Source organism: Leptonotus elevatus, chromosome 9 (genome assembly GCF_054856555.1).
Source record: "Leptonotus elevatus isolate MCC_2025b chromosome 9, RoL_Lele_1.0, whole genome shotgun sequence".
NCBI lineage: Eukaryota > Metazoa > Chordata > Actinopteri > Syngnathiformes > Syngnathidae > Leptonotus > Leptonotus elevatus.
The window spans coordinates 17,657,342-17,678,572 of record NC_141247.1 but is presented as its reverse complement, the minus strand read 5'-3'; the positions used below and the strand labels follow the sequence as shown (position 1 = coordinate 17,678,572).

General features: G+C 40.0%; 1 protein-coding gene across 2 annotated transcripts in view; it reads left to right on the top strand.

Moving 5' to 3' along the window:
- rab28 (RAB28, member RAS oncogene family) overlaps positions 1-21,231 on the top strand; it is a 36,477-nt gene that overhangs the window by 3,342 nt on the left and 11,904 nt on the right. For both annotated transcript variants that reach the window (XM_086084927.1, XM_086084928.1), the window contains exons 2-4: positions 5,626-5,722; positions 11,219-11,307; positions 13,818-13,947. In XM_086084927.1, coding sequence (XP_085941053.1) covers positions 5,626-5,722; positions 11,219-11,307; positions 13,818-13,947 — 316 coding nt within the window. The remainder of the gene's footprint in view (positions 1-5,625; positions 5,723-11,218; positions 11,308-13,817; positions 13,948-21,231) is intronic.

Sequence of the window (21,231 nt, the reverse complement as noted above, 5' to 3'; positions counted from 1 at the left end):
GCATGTCTCAAAGCTGGTCAAATATGGACTCAAATTTGGGGGAAAATGTGTTTGAAATACTACAAGAACAGTCATAATGTTGGTATTGATTATTTATTGATGAATTGGATCAAATTGTGTTTTCATTTCTTTCCCTTTATTAAGAAAACAGGACCTTTTTTATTATTATTTTATTTTTTATATTTTTTATATATTTTATATTTTTTATATTTTATATTTTTTATTATTTTATAAAATAATAAAAGAAAAAGAAAAGAAAAGAAAACAGGACATTATTTCAAATTGGCAGTGAAGAAAATGCACAAATGTAAATGAATTAGGATTCAATTCTACGCTTGCATTCACCGACTCCCACATCACTCACCAGACCAGATCCCATCTTTTAAACATACTTATACTCAAAAGTCACATATAATACAGCGTGATCGTAAGGATCACGTTGTTAAGTAATGCAAAATCAATTTTGATCAGAATATTTGGTTAATCGATGGCGTGATCTGTAACATCGCATTGCCATTTTAAAATTGCAGATTTTAGTCAGCTGGTGGACTTTTTTTTCTATCTGTACTATATACGTATATATTTATTAATATACTGTCTAGATAAGTTCAGTGCAATACACATGGGTACAAATCAATGTTTCATGACACAAGGAAAGTGGACGTGATAAAGCAACAGATTTGTTTGCGGCATAACAGCTAAATGCCACCTCGCCATGTTTGCTTTGCAACCTGCATTATTGTTTCAATCTGATTTACGATTTACTAAGTTATGTTTCCGCCACACATATTAAGTAGAATTTTGAGAAGTCGATATAGTTGAACGCTTAAAAGACTGCAAACACTCTAATTTAAGTAGATAAACTCTCTTTTCATAATAATTCAGGTTTGCCTTTATTTTAGCATAAGTGTAACCAAAACAATTTTTATAAATCAGATTTTATTGTAAAATTAATTCATTGCTTATGTTTGAAGAGGAACTTGAAAAAAAAAGGCAATTCAAACCTAATTCCCATTCCCTCCGCCCTTCCAGTACTCTCAGCCCGATCCAGCATTGACTTTTCAGAACAAATAAAACATATTTATTGACCACATTTGACGCCAATTTGTTTGCTGTTGTGTTCGACCTTCGCGGTATTCACAAAATATTCACACTTTTGCGTCTTCACAGTTGAGAGAGCATGAAGAGTTGCATCGCGTGATTGTCTTCGCTGTGTTGTTTTTCTTTGCTCTGCAAGTTTCTTATTACAGTGGAACCTCCCCCCCATTTCCCGGCATTGGGATCACTGGTGACCCTGTGCTGGAGTGTCAGGATTACGCCAGCGTTCAAATTCTCTCTTCCAATTGTACGCTAGGAAAAAAAAAAAAAAACTACAAAGGGTCTCCGTTTAAAGGAGGAAAGCCAAGCTACTGGGACGCCAAGACAAATGTCCGAGCAGGCCAGCGCGAGCATGAGGGATTCATTTTTGCTGTCCGGGCTCGTTATTCTGGTGTTGCGGCTGATTGTTTGGGCTACCTAAATGAGCCGGAGTCTCCTTGTTGCTGTCATTATTCAGTCACTCTTGAGGCTGGGACAAGCTGAGAATGAAACAATCTGGAGGTCAATAAACGTCCGGAGGAATTAAGTTGGCGGCACGGTGGATGAGTGGTTAGCACGTCAGCCTCACAGTTTTGAGGGTGGGGGTTCAAATCCGTGCTCCGGATTTCCTGTGTGGAGTTTTTCGCTGGATTATCCCAACATAAAAAAAAACATATGCATGGGGTTTAGCAAGGTTTTAAATTGTTTTCCACTTTTGTTAACAAGAGTATGAAAACCTAGAACAAAATATTGTACATTTAGAACAGATATAAAATTTGTGATTAATCGTGATTAATCGCCTTACACGACAAAAAAAAATGATAAAAAAAAAAGATGTAAAAAATTTTGGGCCGTCAGGCGATTAAGATTTTTAATCGTAATTAATCGTAATTACTTCACATTATAAACACATTTTATATCTGTTCTAAATGTACAATAAAAACAATTCTAGGTTTTCATAACTCTTAACAAAAGTGGGAAAAAAATGTGAAACTAATAGAAATAGTTCAAATACATTTTTGAGGTCTATAGCCGTCATTGGCAGTGAATGAGTTAAAGAAGATTCTAAATTGTCCATAGGTGTGAGTTAAAATGGTTGTCTATACAAGTGTTCTACAAAATGCGGCTCGAGGGCCACATGTGGCACTTTGGTCCATATGCTGTCGCTGTGTGGCTTTTGAAAAATAAATGAGAATTTTATTCTATATTACTTTGTTTACTTTTTAAAATGTATCTCTAAATTTGAAAATTATAGTGCTCTTGTTACATTAAAATATGTTTTCCCCTTAAAATATGTGCCAATTGCGCCAACTTATTGACCTATCCGACCATCGGTAGGCGAACCATGGATACATTCAAGAAGGAAAAAGTTTCCAAAGAAAATAGAATGTTTAATGCTACCCCCAATCTGAAGATGGAGGTGATGTCTATGGCCGGACCGATTAAATTGGCCGATATTAGCTTTTAAAATTAGCTTCTTTTTTTTTTGCAGGTTTTTGCAGTTTTTTTCATTTAACATAAGTTTTTTATTTATTTTTTTACATAAAAACATTACAAGTGCAATTTCTGCAGAAATTGCATGGGAAAGCTGAAATCTGAATGCTAATTGTCGAATGCTAATCTGAATGCTAATAGCTGAATGCTAAGATGAATGCTAAGATAAATTATGTGAAAATTACAAAGTATTCATTGTAGTCGAAAAAGAAATTAATAAAAAGAACACTTGAAGTGAGGCGTGTTTTTTTTTAAGCAAGTTGAAATTTGAATGGTGTAAATCGGAAGTATTATGTGGGAGTTGTTTCTCGGGAAAAAAAGTGAGGAGAATAAAAATCACAATAACATATGTGTGAATGCTTTCAGCACGATAAGACAAAGATAATAACATATTCTTCTCACCCTCCCAAAAATATCAGCCAATTTTTGATTTTTGCAGATTTTTCTTTGCTGTAGTTAACCAAATCCTTTTTTGGAACAAAGTATAGAACATTAAATTGTTGTAATATTTTACAACAGTCAAGTGTTCTCCTGTAATTTACATCTTTATTGTTGTAAGCATTAAGGGACAAAAAAAGAAGGTAATTCATTCATTATACTTGTTTTTCGGCTCATTAATCGGTTATCGGATTTTTATTCTGCTAGATATCAGAACTCAATTATCCAGTATATTTAACATTGTTTATTGATTTTTTTTTAATTCAAGTTGACAGCTGACTGCATGTGCAACAACAAAAACACAGAAGAAGAAGCCATTTTTAGCTTGGCTTTAATTTCAAGAATACAAGCATGACTTAAATGGACATTGACTATTTTTTGAAAGTAAGCTTAATCTGAGTGAAATTAAATTTTGTGTTCCTTCATTGATTTAATAAATACAACAACACTATAGTTTTTCTATACATAATTTTTTAATTTTTTTTTAATATTATTAATTTTGGTATTATAGCATGGGCGTTTTCCCAGAAGAATGAAGTGGTTTCGGGGTTGTGGTCCTTTTTACTTTATCGCTGAGAATTTTGAGTGACAGTTTCTGAGAGGTATTGCTCTTATGACTGTGGTTGTAAAAGTGCACTGCATCCTGCTGAGCGCTGCTTGTAATATTTTGAGCGTCACGTAGCTCAGATTCAATCTCGTCGCCAGAATATTAGAAACACCCCCACGGCGCAGTTGAATTCCTTGAAAATGTATTCGCTGCCACATGAGTGCTCAGGTGCTGCGCTGACATTGAAGCAAGCTAATAGACATCCAATGCTTCCTGTTTTCCTCCCGCCACACATCCATCAAAATGAATTCAAGTTGGCCGCGTCAACGCCGAGCCGTCTCCCCGGCCCGCAGACGTTCTATTTTCTTCCTCCCCCAACGGTGACAGTGATGGAGGTTTCCTAATTTGTGGCAATTATTTGGTTTGCCGTCCGGAGACATGACACACACGCACATATATAATATGCTTAGTACCCACACCTGTTTTTGTCGTTCCCACTTGACTGTTCCATCCGCACAGCGTCCCCTCACTTGACGGCTTTTTAACAAGTCTGTGAAAAGGATTTAAAAATAAAGCGGACGTCACGCTTTGTTGCACTTTCTTAGGGCTTATGGCCGCATGGCAGATGCACTGAGGAAAATGACTTGATATGATGAATTTCATTAGACTAGTGGTTTATAAGGAAAATCAGAGGGGAATGCAAACATGGTTTCCCAATTTCAGGGTCAGGACCCAAAATTGGTTGCATGCAGGATTACACAAAAACGAGTTTTAGCAAACGTTTGGGATATGTTTTAATGGAAGAATACTTTAAATTCGACATATTTTTTTGTTCTCACCTCTTTTGTTAACTTTGCCAATGTTTCAATTATACATTTGTGTGCAGCACAACAGCTAAATGTTGCTTCACCATGTTTGCTTTGAAATCTTGGCTCCACTAATTGACCCATATTGTTGTTGTTGTTTTTTTCTGTTAAAGGTGATAAGGTAGTTTAAGATTTTTTTTGGTCATGATTTTGGGGTGGCCCACGGCCCTCTATCCCACTAGAATAGATCTTCCCCTGCCCCTAAGCAGACCACATTTAAAACCAAATCAAAAGTAATTGGTAATAAGATGACAATTTTTAAAACAGTGTTACTGTTTATTTGAGGATCTTCGTTAATAATGTGATATGTTCACAAATCAGACCTTGACATAGGCAGCAGAAATGGAGGAATTATTTTTTGCTTCTGAAACTAAAATATCTTAATTAATAAAAATTTAAAAGAGACATTTTGTTCCTGTTTTAGTTGTAATAATAATAATAATAATAATCCAGAACATTATTATTATTATTAATATTATTACAATAATAATAATGATCGCAAACATTATTATTATTAGTTGTTGTAAATAGTTTGTTTGCGTATCAAGAAAAGCTCTATCAATTGAATTTATTATTTGTCAGTTGTGTCACCCCCATGGGTGACGTGGGTGTCATAATACCCCCACTTTTTCAACACCCAAAATGGTTGCAGGTCGTGTCAAAAGTTATTATCTATGCTGAGGGCCACTAGAAAGTGGCCATAGTTTGATTTTAGTAAAAAAAAAAATTGTTTTGGCTTACAATAATATTGCATGTAATATTACTATTATATATTAACAGACCTCTTATATTACATTATACAATATTTTTTGAGGTGGTGTAAAAAGTGTGCCAACCACTGAGAATAGACCATTGAAAAATAAATCCCCGTCAAGATGCTTTGAGTTGGCCTCACAGACCGTCGCCATGTGCTACTCTGTTTCCAATTTTGCCGTCTTCTTAATGAGAACATTACGTTACTTTGGGGCATTCATTACTTTCCGACGCAATTGACGCATGGAAGTATAATGGCAGCGACGTTTACAGCGTTTCAAAAACCCCCGAAATCAATTTTCATTCATATCAGGAGCATAACTGATTTTTTTATGTTGCACACGCAATGAGAGTTTCTCCAAATTCGAAAAAGAAACGTGATGTCTTCCAGTGACATGTTGTTGCTCCCTGCTGACTGCGGTGTGTCTCCTTTTTGCCGCTGTGTTCCAGACTTCACTCGCCACCAGATTTGCTCAGGAGGCCTTTGGGAAGCAGTACAAACAAACCATCGGCCTGGATTTCTTTCTGAAGAGAATAAGCCTTCCAGGTGAGACACCTAACAACAATCATCTGGGAGTGCTCGGAGTCGCACCCTCGCTCGGGGACCGAATGGGCACATGTGTTGCGCACACGTTGGGTACATTTATCACTGTGATCATTTTTAAGCTGGTGCTAAAAAAAAAAACTCCCAAATTGCAGCCAAAGGATTACTATCACCAGAGGTGGCAAATCCAAGTCCAGAAAGTAAAAACCCTGCCACAGTGTGGCTTTAGCCCCAGGTGCTAGCTAGCTAGCTCCCATGGTGCTCGTTTACCTGCTAGGGAGCTAGCTAGCTAGGTAGCATCAGGAGTTAAAGCCAAACCGTGGGAGGGCTTTTACTTTCAGGTGCTAGCTAGCTCCTTAGCTAACACCTATGGTGCTCGTTTACCTGCTAGGGAACTAGCTAGCTAGCACCTGAAATTAAAAACCCTGCCACAGTTTGACTTTAACACCTGATGCTATCTAGCTAGCTAGCTAGCTTCCTAGCAGGTAAACGAGCACCAGACGAGACGAGATCTTACTCTCAGAGAAGAAGCAGCCTCAGCAATGGGGTCTTAAGAAATTTAGGGAGGGGCAACTATCGGGTACTCATGGAGGCTAACGATACCAGCCACAGATACTTGAGGCAAAAAAAAAAAGAGTCCAACGTTGAGTAAGTCCTTATCAGCAGTTTTTGAAGTTATACTGCGGGTAGTTTGGCACATCGGCGAATCATCATCATCAACGTCAGAAAGTAGGGATAGATGGGCGAGTACCCGGTACCTGGCCTTATTTCAAAGTATCGGTCTTCGCGATCAACCGCCCTCTTGTGGCAGTTTTTACGATCAGGAACTAGATATTAGAAATGAAAAGTATAGAAAATTTCCATTAGTTCCATGCAATTTTAAGGAAAAATGCTATATTGGGATATAATAATAATAATGATAATAATAATAATAATACATCAGATATATAGATCTTTCTGTAAAATGATCTGTTTTGCTTTTTTGGGGAGAAATTTTACACATCAAAAGTAGGGATGTTTGATACCCCCTTTTTTTAGACAGTCAACTCTTGAGTAGTCAACGATACCAAGTACCGATACTACAATTACTTTTGATACATTTAATTCCAACCCCCCCAAAAAAGACAAATCATTTTAAAGAAAAACCTATATGTACCAATATAATTCAATAATATAGGATTTTCCTTAAAATTGAATAAAATTAATGGAAATGTTCTATTCTTCGAATTTTGAACTCAAGTTCCTGATCGTAAATTGGCCACTAGGGGATATCAGTATTGGACGTTGTCGTGAGGCCTGATATTGTTCCGATACGATACCTGATATTGGTACTAATACTTACCCATCCATAATCAAAAGTATCAGTATTATCGGTAGTTTGAGATGAGTACCAGTATCAATCTGAAAAAAAGTGGTATTGAACATTCCTATCAGAAAGAAAGGGTTTTTTTTTTGTTCACAGTTTTTTTGTCATTGTGTTAAAGGAAATTTTATATATCAAAAGCACTACAGGTATCGGTATTTGGTATCGGTGCATAGTCAAAGAGTTGAGCACTTGTGCTGGTATCGGTCTGATAAAAAAGTGGTTCAATATAGAAAAGAAAAATGTAAAAAGAGAGACAGTAACTGGGGGTTAAGTGAGGATCTTTTTTTCAAACCTGACTGACTGATTGTCACCAGACAGAAGATATTATGCTGTAATTGTTGATCCTTGGGGTATTTTGACACAGTCACATTTTAGCAAGATACCTGGAAACTGTTTTAATTTGTGGATAAATTGCACAGTGTCTCCTTTAAGAAAAAAAAATGGAGCAAATCAAGAGGAAGACCAGCACCCTGGAACGGATTGCGTTTGACCTTAGAGGTTCCACTGTATTTCATATTTATATTTCCCATCATTTTTTTGGACCGCTCCGTATTTTCGTGTCCCAGCGTTTTTCGCCAGAACTCGGGCTTAATTCTTCCCATCAAGCGATCCGAGCTGAATGTGTCTTTTCTGGTGGCGCCTCATTGTAGCGCGTCTGCCACTTCTCAGACTTATTCGCTGTGAAAGCTCTTCCCTCCAGAGCAAACAGTCCACAAGGCCGGAGGACAGCTCACATCCCGGCCCGGGCCAGCCTCGCTCCATAATCCTGCGGGCACGGCGCAGAGTAAATACGCCAACAGTTTTATGTTCCTATCGTGGATCCCCAAGTTCAAGCGATCTTCGTGCCGTGCCATGTAAAACAGTCGTGTTCCTATTTGTTTATGCCGAGCCTGCTGAATACAACTGCGCTCTGTAGGCTCATTAGATTTTTAAGTAAAACCTTTATTGACCCGATCTATATTTAGACATTTTAATATGACTTGCAGCCATGTGAAAGCGATTTTTTCTTTTTTTTTAAGCGTCTAAAATGTCACTTCTTACCCTCTGCCAAGCCTGCAAAGTGTCTCTATTCTTTCATTACTAATAAAACATTAAGTAAACTCGTGCGCACAAAGTAGAGGTTTATGCTGATTTGCGAGTTGGACGAAGGATTGTGTTTTGATTGTGTGTCAGTTTCGGCTTATGAGACTTTGGAGAACTGAAGCCCCAAAAATGTTGCGGTAGAACCCGAATGAAAAGAGCCGACTAAACACCATTTTGGCTCAGCTGGACTTAATATGAACTCCGACGTAATCCCCCCCCCCGGCAACCCTTGTTGTGTGCGTCTTATTGAACCGGCGGGGGCTAAAACGTGCAACTTCATGTCAACGCCGTGCACATTTATCCGTATCAATGGAGCAGCAACAACACTGGCTCAACACTCGAGTCGTTAAAGGGCCCATTTTCTGGGGAATTGGGTGTTGATGAGCTGAGGAAGAGGAGGGTGGCTCGGCGAGCTGGGTGGTCCCGGACTTCGTTAGGACCGTCGGCCGGCCTTTTCGTCGGAGCGCTTGTCCGGGTCTCGGCGGAGCCGTAACCATCTTTTGCCGCAGTGTTTGTGTGTGTGTGCGTGCGTGCTTGTGTGTGGGAGGGTCGAGGGTTAGCCTTTAAGCCCCCTCGCCATGAAGGCCCAGCTTGTCAAATTTAATGTACATTTTCCAAGGCAAGGAGAGGTGAGTCGAGGCCGACTGGCACATAACAGCCTCCCCTGTGAGGGGATTTTAGAACAATACTTTCAATACCAGATGTGAAAAAAAGGGGAATGACGCTGGAATTTTAAAAAGCCTCTTTTACATGCTAATCTGGTGAAAAAAAGGACATTACAGTAGATACGGCCATTATCCATATCCATGTCCGAGTTGAGTATTGCCGTAAAGGTATGACATCACGCAATCAGTTACTTAGATGACGCTACGTGCGACGTACTTGTCGGACATCAACACAACATTTTTTCACCATTACTTGGAAAAACTTTGCTTTTGAGCAAACATTTGGAAACAAGTCTCAAAGTGGACGTTTTTGAAAATGGCTTTAAAATGTTCCCTAATCATGCTCGAAATCTCCCAAATGTGTGAGAATAAAAAATAAAAAAAGGTTTTATGATTGATTGAAATGTTGCAAATAATGGATGATCAATTCGAGCAAGTAATCTATTTGCGACCCCCCCCCCATAGTTTAGTTTATTTATTTACATATCTATCTATCTATCTTTTAATCTGCATTTGGTGCACATTTGTTTAGTAAGTTCTATCACCGGGTGCTTGTGCTTTCCGTGTTTATTCAGAATCCTTTCTGTTTTTACTGGATTGTTGTCGTGTAAACCTCCAAAAAGTGGTGATGATTTCCTTACCCGTGCGCATTTTTCTACGACCTTTTTGGAGGTTTATCTGTGGGCCTGCGAGGTTTCATAAGCAGAAAAATGCCAGCGGCGTTGAATCGGTGTGAACCTTTTGGAAGACAAATAAAGCGAGTGTCCAAGCGCGGGCGGTGGATTGGGCGGGGATGGTGCGCCGAAGAGCCAGTTATTCATCGGCCTCCTCGATGTAGCTTTACATTGACACTGTATAGTCTAGATGTAGTGACTGTGAACCTCAACGTTTCCTCTCTTCGCCTTCAAAATAAGGAGGGGGAGGGGGGGGGTGGTGAGTCGCCCAGCCGTGTCCGCAGCTCCACTCGGACCCGGCACCCAGGCCCCTTAACACCAGTATAAACTCTTCGCTGTCTGGTCCTCTCATCCGCCTTCTTCTGACCACCCCTTTCATTTTCCAGAGGGAAGAAAATATTTATTTGGCTTTGGCTTTTTTGTGCCTGTCCTTCTCTCTTTCATTCAGCCTGTCTTTCCCTTTCCACTGACATGAGGACAAGAGTCCTCTTTTCCTTCTATTTTCTGTTTGATTATTGCCATTTTCCTTAACAGCACATAATTCTCTTCACCTTCCTGACTTGGCAGCAGCGGAATATGACACACATGGCACAATGCAAATAGCTCTTTTTACAGCTGAAGAATTCTGGGATGTCTTTGCAAGAGCTCTTCGCTTAAATGACAAACCCTTGGTTTATTTTTCCCCGTCATTTCTGTCAAGAAAATGAACTTTCAGCACTCATCCAAACCCAATAGCCATCTATTTTGAGCTTTCTTACACCAGTACACCTTCACGCCACTAGCTGTCAAAAGTAATCGATTAATCGACAAGTCATCGATTAATCGACAAGTAATCAATTATCAAATTCAACGGCAACTATTTTAATAATCGCGCAATCGTTCAGAGCCATTTTTTAATAAAAAATTGTCCTTATCCTCTGATTACAGCATATCAACAGTAATTGTTCACTGATTTCTGTAGTCCTTCATGAAAGAAGACTAATTATCTTTTGTATTTAATCAAAATAAGACATTTGCACAAATCTGTTTTTACTTTGGAAAACAATGACCGAACAACCAATCGCCATTTTTTAACCACTATAACAAATATGGAGTACAAAATAAACACTAATCACTGGTCAATAAACAGTAATCACGGCAAAAATGCATTTGTATTTTGTAATACAAGTTAATGCAAAATTAACTTATTCACGGAAGCAACCCCCTTCGCTCCAGACTGTTTTACTGGATTATGATTGATTTTGCAAGGACCACAGAATATTGTGTTCTATTGCTATAAAACATGGAACCTACCAAAAGAAAGATTAGAGTCTCTTTTTTCAGTAGGAAAAAAAGTAAATTTGTATCTTTTCCGTTTCACAGCAATTAGCATTAGAATATAGCTAACTTTTATCGTTATTCACAAACTTGTTGAAAACACTGGCAAAAAGAGCTTGTTGCAACATGGCCCTGAATGATCTCATATACGCTGCTGCCACCTTTTGGCCATTTTTTGTAATAAATACCGTTGCTTTAAAGCAACCTCTTCAGGTCAGTTTTTGGGAGTGAAGGACAAAGTATTGAAAAACGTGTTTTTGTGTTTGAATTAGTTCAAATGAATCAGATTAGTCGATTAATCGAATGAATAATTGATAATCGGTTCTAAAAATGTTTGATGGTGACAGCACTAATAATGCTAATAATGTTATGTCATGCTATATTTCTCTTCTAGGCAATCTGAATGTGACCCTGCAGGTGTGGGACATTGGAGGTCAGACGTTAGGAGGGAAAATGCTGGATAAATACGTGTACGGAGCTCACGTAAGTCACCCTACCACACATGTGCAATTATGCCAACACTTTTCATACCGCTAAATCGGGATGGGCGAGTACAGATACCAGGTATCGCATCAAGACAATCTAATCCATAATCGAATGCAATCGGCCACATCTTCTGGTTTAAAGGCTGCATCGCCTTTCCCCAATGTAATAGCCAATTTCGGGAATAAGCTAAGCGCTCGTCACTGCGGTGGGACAGTAATAGGAAGAACAGGAAGGATTAGTTTTGATCCGCGTCGGTGACTCCGCTGGCGCTTATTATTACAGTCTCGTCAGACCTCCTGGCTGGAGCCATATGATAATAAACTCAAGCCATCCACTGACATATGAACTGATGGTGAATGCAGCCGGCCGCGAGAAGCTCACAATTTGTGTCAAAGTGATGGGGCCATGGAGGAATTGGGGCTCTTCTGGTTGCAATTCTCAACTAATATTTCAGGGTTTTTTGTTCTGTTGAAGAATTAAACAGATAATGACAGATGTGCTTGACGTCGCTAGGTGCATGCTCCTTGTCAGTTATTCCACTGGGCTTACAATTTTCAACTGATACTTGCCCTCAATTACAAATATAAAAACTCAATTGTTTTTTATTTCAATCAAATTCAATACATTTGAGGTATCTTACATCCACGGTTTTTCTTGATTTACATCATCACTTGTACTGGAGAACAATTTGAAAAAAAATCTGTTGAGTCAAATTTTTATGCTGATTAAAGCTAAAATTGGCATGCTGATTTCAAAATTGCATTTTTTTCCCCCCCCAGCACATCTTTTTTTCTTCTTCAGATAAGCAAAATTCCACTGATTAACTGTAGTAAGAGAAGTAGATTACGATTAGACTCACTCATCTACAGCTGGCTCAGGCAACGACCAATCACAGATCACCTGTTTTCTGAAGCTGCGTTGTGATTGGTTGTTACCTGAGACCTGAGCAACATTGATGTCATCGTCAGTCAACAGCAAGTGGCAAAATGGCCGTCCCCTGAGATGAGATAAAAATGGCTGGATTTTGCTGCTTAACTAATATTCCACTAACACAATATCAACCAGAATACCGTGGGGCTGCATAGAATATATTGTCACAATTTTTTTTTGGGGGGGGGGGGGTTGTCTTTCTCTTTAAGACCTCATGTAAAAGATAAAAAGCGCTCCACTGGTGTGTACCTTATATGCTTGTTGTGCATTAGTGCATCATCACAAGTTGTCATGCTGGTTTAATGCCAGCGCTGCGTGGAACTTTCCCTCCTATTGTTCCGCTCTGCGCATCCTGTAATCAATCATGTTGCGTCTGGAAGGGCGGGCGGTAATCGCGAGCGTCGTGAGCTGTCGACACCGACCGCGCAGATTGTGACGGTGCGTGTCTGCCGAACAATCGCCCCTTCAGTCACGCTGCACAGTACAGTAATCGTAGAAACATTCGCCTTGCTCTGATGTGGAGATAACGTAACCTGCATTTCACCGGTCCCCTCATCAGCTCGCGAACATCACATGACCAAACTCAGGAAACAGGTGAGACGTGATTGGTCATTACCTGAGCAACTGTGGTCTTATTTTCAGTTGACAGCAAAGTGACAAAATGGCCGCCCTATTTTGCTGCTTAGTTCATATTCCTTAAAAGTAGAATTCATCGGAATGCCGTCTTTAGACTAGTGAGGCCGCATAGAACTTGTAAAAAAAATTTTTTAGGCTGGACTGCATACCACTTTTTCAATATATTTTGAGTGTATTTCACATGTTTAACTCATTCAAACCCAAAACATAACAAAACAATAGTTTTTTAAATACTTTGTCCTGCACTCGCCAAAACATATTTTATTTTCATTTTTTTGTGTTTTTTTTATGCTAGAGCATACAGAAGGCTTTGATACAGCTTCTGACATGAAGAAGTCACTTAAAGCAATGGTAGTTATTACAAAAAAAGGCCAGCAGGTAGCAGCAGAGTATAAGAGATCAGTCAAGGCCATGTTGCAACAAGCTTTTTTCCCCCAGTGGTTTCAACAGGTATGTGAATAATGATGAAACTTAGCTATATTTCATAGAATGAATGAAAAAATGCATTTGATTCATTGGCAAATAAAAAATTCAACATGGTCAAAAACAAACAAAAAAACAAATTCCAGAAGCAAAAGCTTTTCTATTCGAATGCTAATTGCTGCAAAACAGAAACAGATACAAACATACTTTTTTTTTCTTTCTTTTGGTAGGTTCCATGTTTTTATGGCAATAGAACGGATTACAAAATCAGTCAAAATCCAGTAAAACAGCCAAGCGAGCGATGGGGGTTGCTTCAGTGAAACTGGCTGGGAGTAATGAGTATATATATATATATATATATATATATATATATATATATATATATATATACACATTTGATTAGCATTTAATTCAGTGATTCTTATGCGCACCGCTAGTAAGAGCCCGTATACAACTAGTGGTACTCGTCAGACCACACTTGAGTGAGTTTGTATTCTGTTCTGCTCTTCTCCATCCAGGGGGTTCTCCTCGTGTATGACATCACCAATTACCAGAGCTTTGAGAATCTGGAGGATTGGTTCGGCATGGTGAAAAAGGCCAACGAGGAGTCCGACGTCCAGCCCGTCGTCTCCCTGGTTGGAAACAAAAGTGAGTGTCACGCATGCAGAATCACGCAAACATTCGGATGAGTGAGTGTTTGATGCTAGCAGACAGATCTTGCGCGATATGTCTGTCGATAAGAAGGTCGCTTGGGTTCGGAGCTATGGGAGTGTTGATATTTGTGAACTCTGGGGAGTCACCGACGATGATTTAGCATCCGCGGACCATCAGGACCATCTTGAGTGCTTATCTCTGTCATCCCTGTCTAACGGTCAGATGCCTCTTCACCAACCTTCCTCCCTCCCCCGAGCCTTCCTGTTCTCAAATCCTCGATCAGGCACGGTTGACGTTAGCCAGACGGCTGGGCCGCTATCTCCGAAATAATGAGTAATAATGATGACATCGCATTGGACGGATGTGTTGTCTTGGCTAGCGCTGTGTTATTGTCAAGTGTCAGCGTGTGCGTGACCGTCCACCTTGTTGGACCGTGATGAACAGTGAGCAGGGTAGCGTCTGCGCACCGGGAGCTCGCTAATGTTAACGTATGGAGGCCACAGGTCACACTTTAAGTCTCCTACACAGAACACATTCTCGTCTTCACTTGACTTTCCTAAAAGCGGCTTTGGAAGCGGGCGCCGCTTGTATTTAGACTGTAATATTTAAGTACGTACATGCCCCCCTTCTAATGGCTCTCTTGCTTGGAATACCCCCTTGTGTGTTTTCTGACCAAAAGAGAAAACTGCAATCCCACACAGATTGCCCCACGAGGAGCCATCAATCACCTTGTGGATCTCCCAGCACTTTTCCGGACACATTTTTAAGACAAGAATTCCTCTCACACGTTTCTCGTTTAATTTCTCTACTTCGCTTGCACTCTTGAAGGGGCTTTTACGCTTCGCACATCGGTCATATTTTGTGTTTTTCCAAGTCGGATTCTTGGTTTGCAACAACAATGAACATGTGATTACGTAGCATTCTTTCGGAGTTGAGACGTCTTTCCGAGCGGTTCCCATGATGTCGGACAAGTTGGGCAACATGTTTGCAACAAAACCGAAATAGACGAGCAGACATAACAAGGAGCTTGTGAAAACATGACATTTTTGTGTCTGTGAGGACCTGACTTGCGGGAGATCTTTGTTTTGACACCCCGGGACTTTTCCACTTGAGGGGAACGCGTAGCAATAGTGACCTGCCCTTTAATAAACATCATGCCCCAATTAGTCACTCGTGTCCACTTACGACAAATAAATGCCTTCCTTTTCCTAGCAGAAAGAAAATAATTACATTAGGGCCATTATTTGGCATTTTTTTCTTTGACTTGTGAGTACAAATTTGAGATACAAGGGCTCTTTGAGACTTATTTGTTCTACCCATTCTATCTTGGTTCTTACCAAGATAAGTCTGCAATACCAAGGTCTGCATTTTATTTTGTAAGAGTCATTTTTATTTTGCTTGTTGAGAAAAGGTTTTACTACTTAAAGGGATATTTGACTCATTGAGCCATTTTAAGAGCAGTAAAAAGTTAATATTTTGTCCAGAATTAATTTGATAACTTTTCATGTACAATTAATAGCTTTAAAAACAATTTTTTTCCCACTGGCTGTCAACTGAAGATGACATCACCTGTGCTGAGGAAGTAGGTAACGACCAATCATGACCTACCTGTCACTCGACAGCAAGTGGGAAAATTAGTTTTTAAAGATATTAATTGTACATGAAAAATAATGAAGTTATCAAATTAATTCTGGACAAAATATTAACTTTTTACTGCTGAAAATGGCTCAATGAGTCAAGTATCCCTTTAGGTCATCTTCCTAAACTCTCTTTCAAAGTGTAGTAAAGTAAGCAAAAAAATGATTAGCATGCAAACTTAGATTTGTGGTTGACGTGCTTCCTTCATCAACTAAGCATTCCATAAAAATATAGATTTTTAACAAAATAGGTCAACTAAAATATTTCTTACTAAAAAGACATACAGACTTTCAGTCTTGAGGAGACATAATGCTGCAAGTCTGCCACGGAGTCAGGTGGAGTTATACTATACTTTATACCAGGGTTCACCAGTTCCGGTCCTCGAGGTCCAGAGTCCTGCAGGTTTGAGATGTTTCCGCCCACGAGCACAACGATGTTGGTAGGCGGAAACATCTAAAACCTGCAGGACTCCGGACCTTGAGGACCGGAATTGCTGAACCCTGCATTATACTATATGTTTATACTATACTATACTTCCCAGACAAGAAGTTTCTAAGGTGTTACTAGATTTGAGAACTTTTTTGACACTTTGGTTGATCATTTGTAAAAATGACAGACCACGAGGGGGCTGACCATTAGTATGGATTTGTGGAAAAAATATGAAATTCATTATTTCTCTATTATAGCATGACCTTTACATTTATTAAAATGTATTAAAATTAAGGTTCAACTTGGCCAAAACTTTCATTTATTTTTAAATGACCAGTAATTTGATCCATACAGTCCATATAGCCTACAGTATCGACGAACATTCCCTTTCGGCTGGGTGGCTTATTCACTCTTTTAATTGGAACACTTTCTTCCCAAGGCAATTTATAATAATCAAGCACATGGAAGCAAACGGATTTCTCCATGATGTTAGCCCTCTTCTTCTTACCTTGGCCCGACTGCCCTCTTGTGCCATGTCAGTCCTGTGGAACAACCTTGCCATTTTTTTTTTTCAACTAAGCATGGATGCATGCCGTGTGCTTTTGGAGACGCCGGCATGCGTCACGCTCCTGGCCCAGGTCCTTGTGTTGAAGAACGCCACCACTTGTAACAATTCCGAGAGGAAGCCAGTGTAGTACTTTGATGAGGCTTCCCAGGCATACAACTATTTATCCCTAAATGTAACTGTTAAGAGTGTAGTGTCATACAAGAAGCTAGTTGCTAACTTTAGCAGCCCTTCGACTGCATTGATATCACCACCTCATCAGCTGTCTTCACTCTCTGCTCCTTCTGCTCACTCACCTGTGTGGCTTTTCGTTCACTCTTCTTTTAACACACCTTGTTGAGGCTGATCTCACTTTTGTCAGTCGCAAAACAACCACCAAATCTAACGAATAAGTAAGACGTGGTCAGAAATAATGCTTTGCTACCGAGTGAGATCTGCTCAATGGAGGCAGTGGTTCGTAAACTTTTTTGGCTCCAGGGAGATTTTTTTTTAAGGACCCATGATAATCCTTAATGCCAGTTATAACATAACTCTCAACTGTAAAACATGTTACAACATGCTATCATTAATGGGACCTAATATAAATGTCCTTTCTGCTTATGTTAGTACTTCTGTAGACATTCAGTCTGCGTCATTTATCAAACCAATTTGTTTTTATTAAGTAGGGTTTGCAGGGCCGTGTTCGCTCTCTACCCGTCGCCCTTCCCATCGCCAGTGCTCTCTCCCCCAGGAACTCCAGGACCATCCATCACCGGCTTGCACAGCCCTTATTTGGGGTGACTTAAATGGGTTCAGTTCTCTTAACCCCTCCTCATCACTCACGGGGTTTCTTCACGGTCGATCCGCTCAGGCCCGCCATGGGAAACTCTGTCATCTCAGTAAAGTCTTACCTGCTCTCGTTCTTTTTTTTTTTTTTTGCCTTGTTGCGTTACGTTACTTTTTCCAAGAAAGTAATCAGAATAGAGTCACTCTTCAAATCCCACTGCTAGTTGCTGTAGAATGCATTTTCTACAACTACAAGCAGTAGAAACTGGCCACCTGCAGTGAGCAAGAATTATCAAGACTTAAATAAACACAAAACTTCTCAGCTACGGCGCCACGCTCATGCACGTATTTTATTGAAAGCTAATGACTAATGACAAATAAGATACTGGAAGACACCTGATTTCTAACAATATAGTACTCATTAAAGTCACTAAACGACTATATAGCATAGAATATGTAAGAAAGGGATACTCTGGTATTGTGAGTATTCAAATTAATATTTATGTCTGAGGGAGTGACATCATTGTTTTCAGTGCAATGAGACTCGCGTACACAGCTTCAATAACACTGTAAAAAAAAAAACGGATTGCAGGGGAGTGTCCACAAATGTAACCGTTATATTTATAAACAATGTACATTATAAATGTTGAGTTTTTAGACTGCGTTTATTTTAGAAATTATTATTATAATTTTTGTGAAGTCTATATAGTAGCAAATTTGTGGAATCCTGAAAAGACACTTTTTTTTAAAAATAATTATATTAAAATAAAATTACAATTAAATACAATTATAATAATTAAGTTAAAAAGGTTGTTGTCTTTATTTTATTTGTAATAAAAAACAAATGTTACTGTTTCAAATACATTTCCAAGTAAATAGCAAAACCCGCGTAATTTTTATGTTAAGCAAGGTTGTCTGTATCTGCTAAATGTAACTACTAAAGTAATTTGTGATCTAACTTAGTTGCTTTTTAAAGTATCAGAATCAGTAACGTAACTAAAATTTTAAAAACAAGTAATCGGTAAAGTAACTCAGTTTTTAAAGCAAGTTATCAAGTAATCAGTAATGTAACTAAGAAAGTTATCAGTAAAGTCACGAAATTATCTTTTAAAGCAAGTAATTAGTAAAGTAACTAGTTAGTTTTTCAAGGTAACCGTGGCAACACTGGTCCTATCTTGCGCCATCACATTCCTACTCAAACACGAACTCGTTCACTGACACACTTTTAGGCTTATCTCACTCTCTTATGTGTGGACTTTCGCTGTAGCCAACCTCACTCACAGTAATGTCTTTTCATTGGCTCCGTGTCGCTGTTGTGTCAGACAACACGCACGTGTTTGCCTTGCGCACGCCGCGGCGGATCTCTCCGCATGTCGTTACCCATCACACTTCCCCCTCCGTAGTTTTCCACCCAGCCATGTGAGAGTCTCGAGTCAAAACATGGATCCTCTCATGAAGCGTGTCCTCGCCGCCAACATTGTCGGGCTTCATTTGTTTGTACGTCCCGCGACGCCTCAGGTGAAGTCAAAGCCGACGCCCGTGAACCCCTCCTCGCCCCGCCCGTCACCTTCATGCCCCTGTAAAGCTGCTACAGTTCATGTCTGTTCAGGGTCGGCCTGCATATTTCTCAATAGAGAGATGCTCAGAAGTCCAGGGGTGCAGAGGCGCTCAATGCGCTTCTGTTTTTGGTTTAGCTGAAAAATGTTTTTCCTGGCTCAACCCACTCCTACTTAGGTCCTCTTACAACAAACTAAAAGGTCCTAATTGCCCCCGAGGGAAAGGTTTAGCCACAATAGACATGTGGTGGGACAAAAGCCCAGTACTCTTGTGCCCTCGCCCCTCCCCAGATTGAAGGGATGAACACGCCAGCAGTGTCTGTGTCGCACGGTAGGTTGTGCAACCGCAGCTTTGACGCTGTATATACAGTATATAGATCTAGTTAAGGCCTGGTTTACGGATGGATAAAAACCTGGAATGTCTGCCGTTTGCAGCAAATCCAGCGTTTCCTTTTTCTCTTCACTTTTTATTCGCACTAAAAGGGTCAGCGCAGACGTATCGTGTTGTCGGGGTTACTGCGCCCCGGCTGTTTTTGAACGTCTGGTAGTGATGGAAAATGTAGAATCGCGTTACAAGTGGACTCAAATGGGATGAATGAAGAAGTCCAGCTGTATTACATTGCGACAGATAAGTGGTATGTAACGATCCCCGCCGCCAACTCTGAGCTGTGTGACCAGCGCTGATTAAGAAATACTTGCCGGGGTTTGTTTAAGCTAATTTGTGGCACTTCCAACGCAGAGCGCCGCTGCTAGAACCCATCGAGCAACTTTAAGCAAATTGAACTAAGCACTATGATTTAATTGTGACAACTCAATGACTCTGCTGTGGTCCCCCCCGACCCACCCCCAAACACACACAGCACTCCTCTCCCCATCTCTTTTGACTCTGGTGCCTGTTAAAACATGGAAAGTCCTCATTCATTCTAGCCATCCATAAAGCAAATATTGTTGCACATGCAGCTGATGATCAGTCTTCCAATACCGTCTTGTGTGGTCAGTCACGGGCCATTTGAGTTGCACAGCACAGCTTAGCCACCTGACCTGAATGCATCCTGGAACCCTCATTCCTTCTCAGGCTCGACTTTATTTCCTCACTTCTCCACAACATTGATATGGAGGAATTTGTGGACGGGGCTGCGTTGACGCATCTTTTCATCTGTAATTTCCAAAGCCCGCTTTGAACCTTGACATCGCTGGCTCTTTTTACTCGAAAAGTCTGCATTTTTACTCTTTTCTGTTGAAACACCACCAGCAGGGAATGACCCGGCAGTTTTTCCGTGTTTTCCGAGGTAGTTACAGAGGCACCTGAAACTGGCTTCTCCTGCCCTATTGTGTTGAAAGCAATAGTACGTCACACTAGATGCTCAAGCACAGGCAAATCAATTCTTCATCTTCTGTTATTGCTTGCTTAGAAGTATTCTGTATCTCTGTGTAAGAAATGATACTGATGCACTGGCACACACAAGACCGTTTTAACTGAAAACATATTAAATCATTCTTTTTTTTCTTTTTTTTTTCTTTTCTTGAGCGCGCTCAGTATTGTTCATTCGGTAATTTTACTGATTCGACATATCATCATCATTTTTTTGCGTGTGAGTGTGTACTCATTAATTCACCTAAAACCTATTAAAAATCCCATACCGCTCACCTAAACCGAATACTTCAGAATCCAGCTAGAGTCGTGAGGTTGTCAGGAGACCCGAGGAAGGATCAAAGAAAAGAAAGGAAAGTGAAATCCAGCACCGACCAGACATCATCTACTACCCACCGGGTTACCTACCAGAGTCTTTCACCAACCCCAGAAACATCTAAATTCCTACAAATTAGGGAGACCTCAAGAGACCGAAGGAGAGAAGGAGAGACTGAGGAAAGGAAGGAAGGATAGATGAAGCAGAGTGAGATCCACAGACATCAGCTTCCACCGATTCAACGACCAGAGGAAGAAGCAGATTGTGTTTGAATTTCGATAGATGCTGGTGTGTTGGATCTGGCATGCATGAAAACCTCCACCAAAGAGGGGAGCCGCCGATTAAATCATTCATCCAAATGATTCGTGTCATAAAAAATAAAAAAACACAATGAAACCAAACCCAAGCAGAACTTGTGTACCATGTTCAGGGTTAAGATTGTAGGTCAAGCTTATTGGTAGCGGTAATGTTTCACTTGCTGTACATGACATCAAAAGCCCCTGTGAACGTAATAATTATGAATAGACTCAACGGGATGTGACGCGTCCAATCATGAAGGCTCCCCTGTGCTCAGCAGAAAGATTATAGCGCATAGCTGTGTGCTTCAGGCTCACCGAGACACGCATTACTGCTTCGC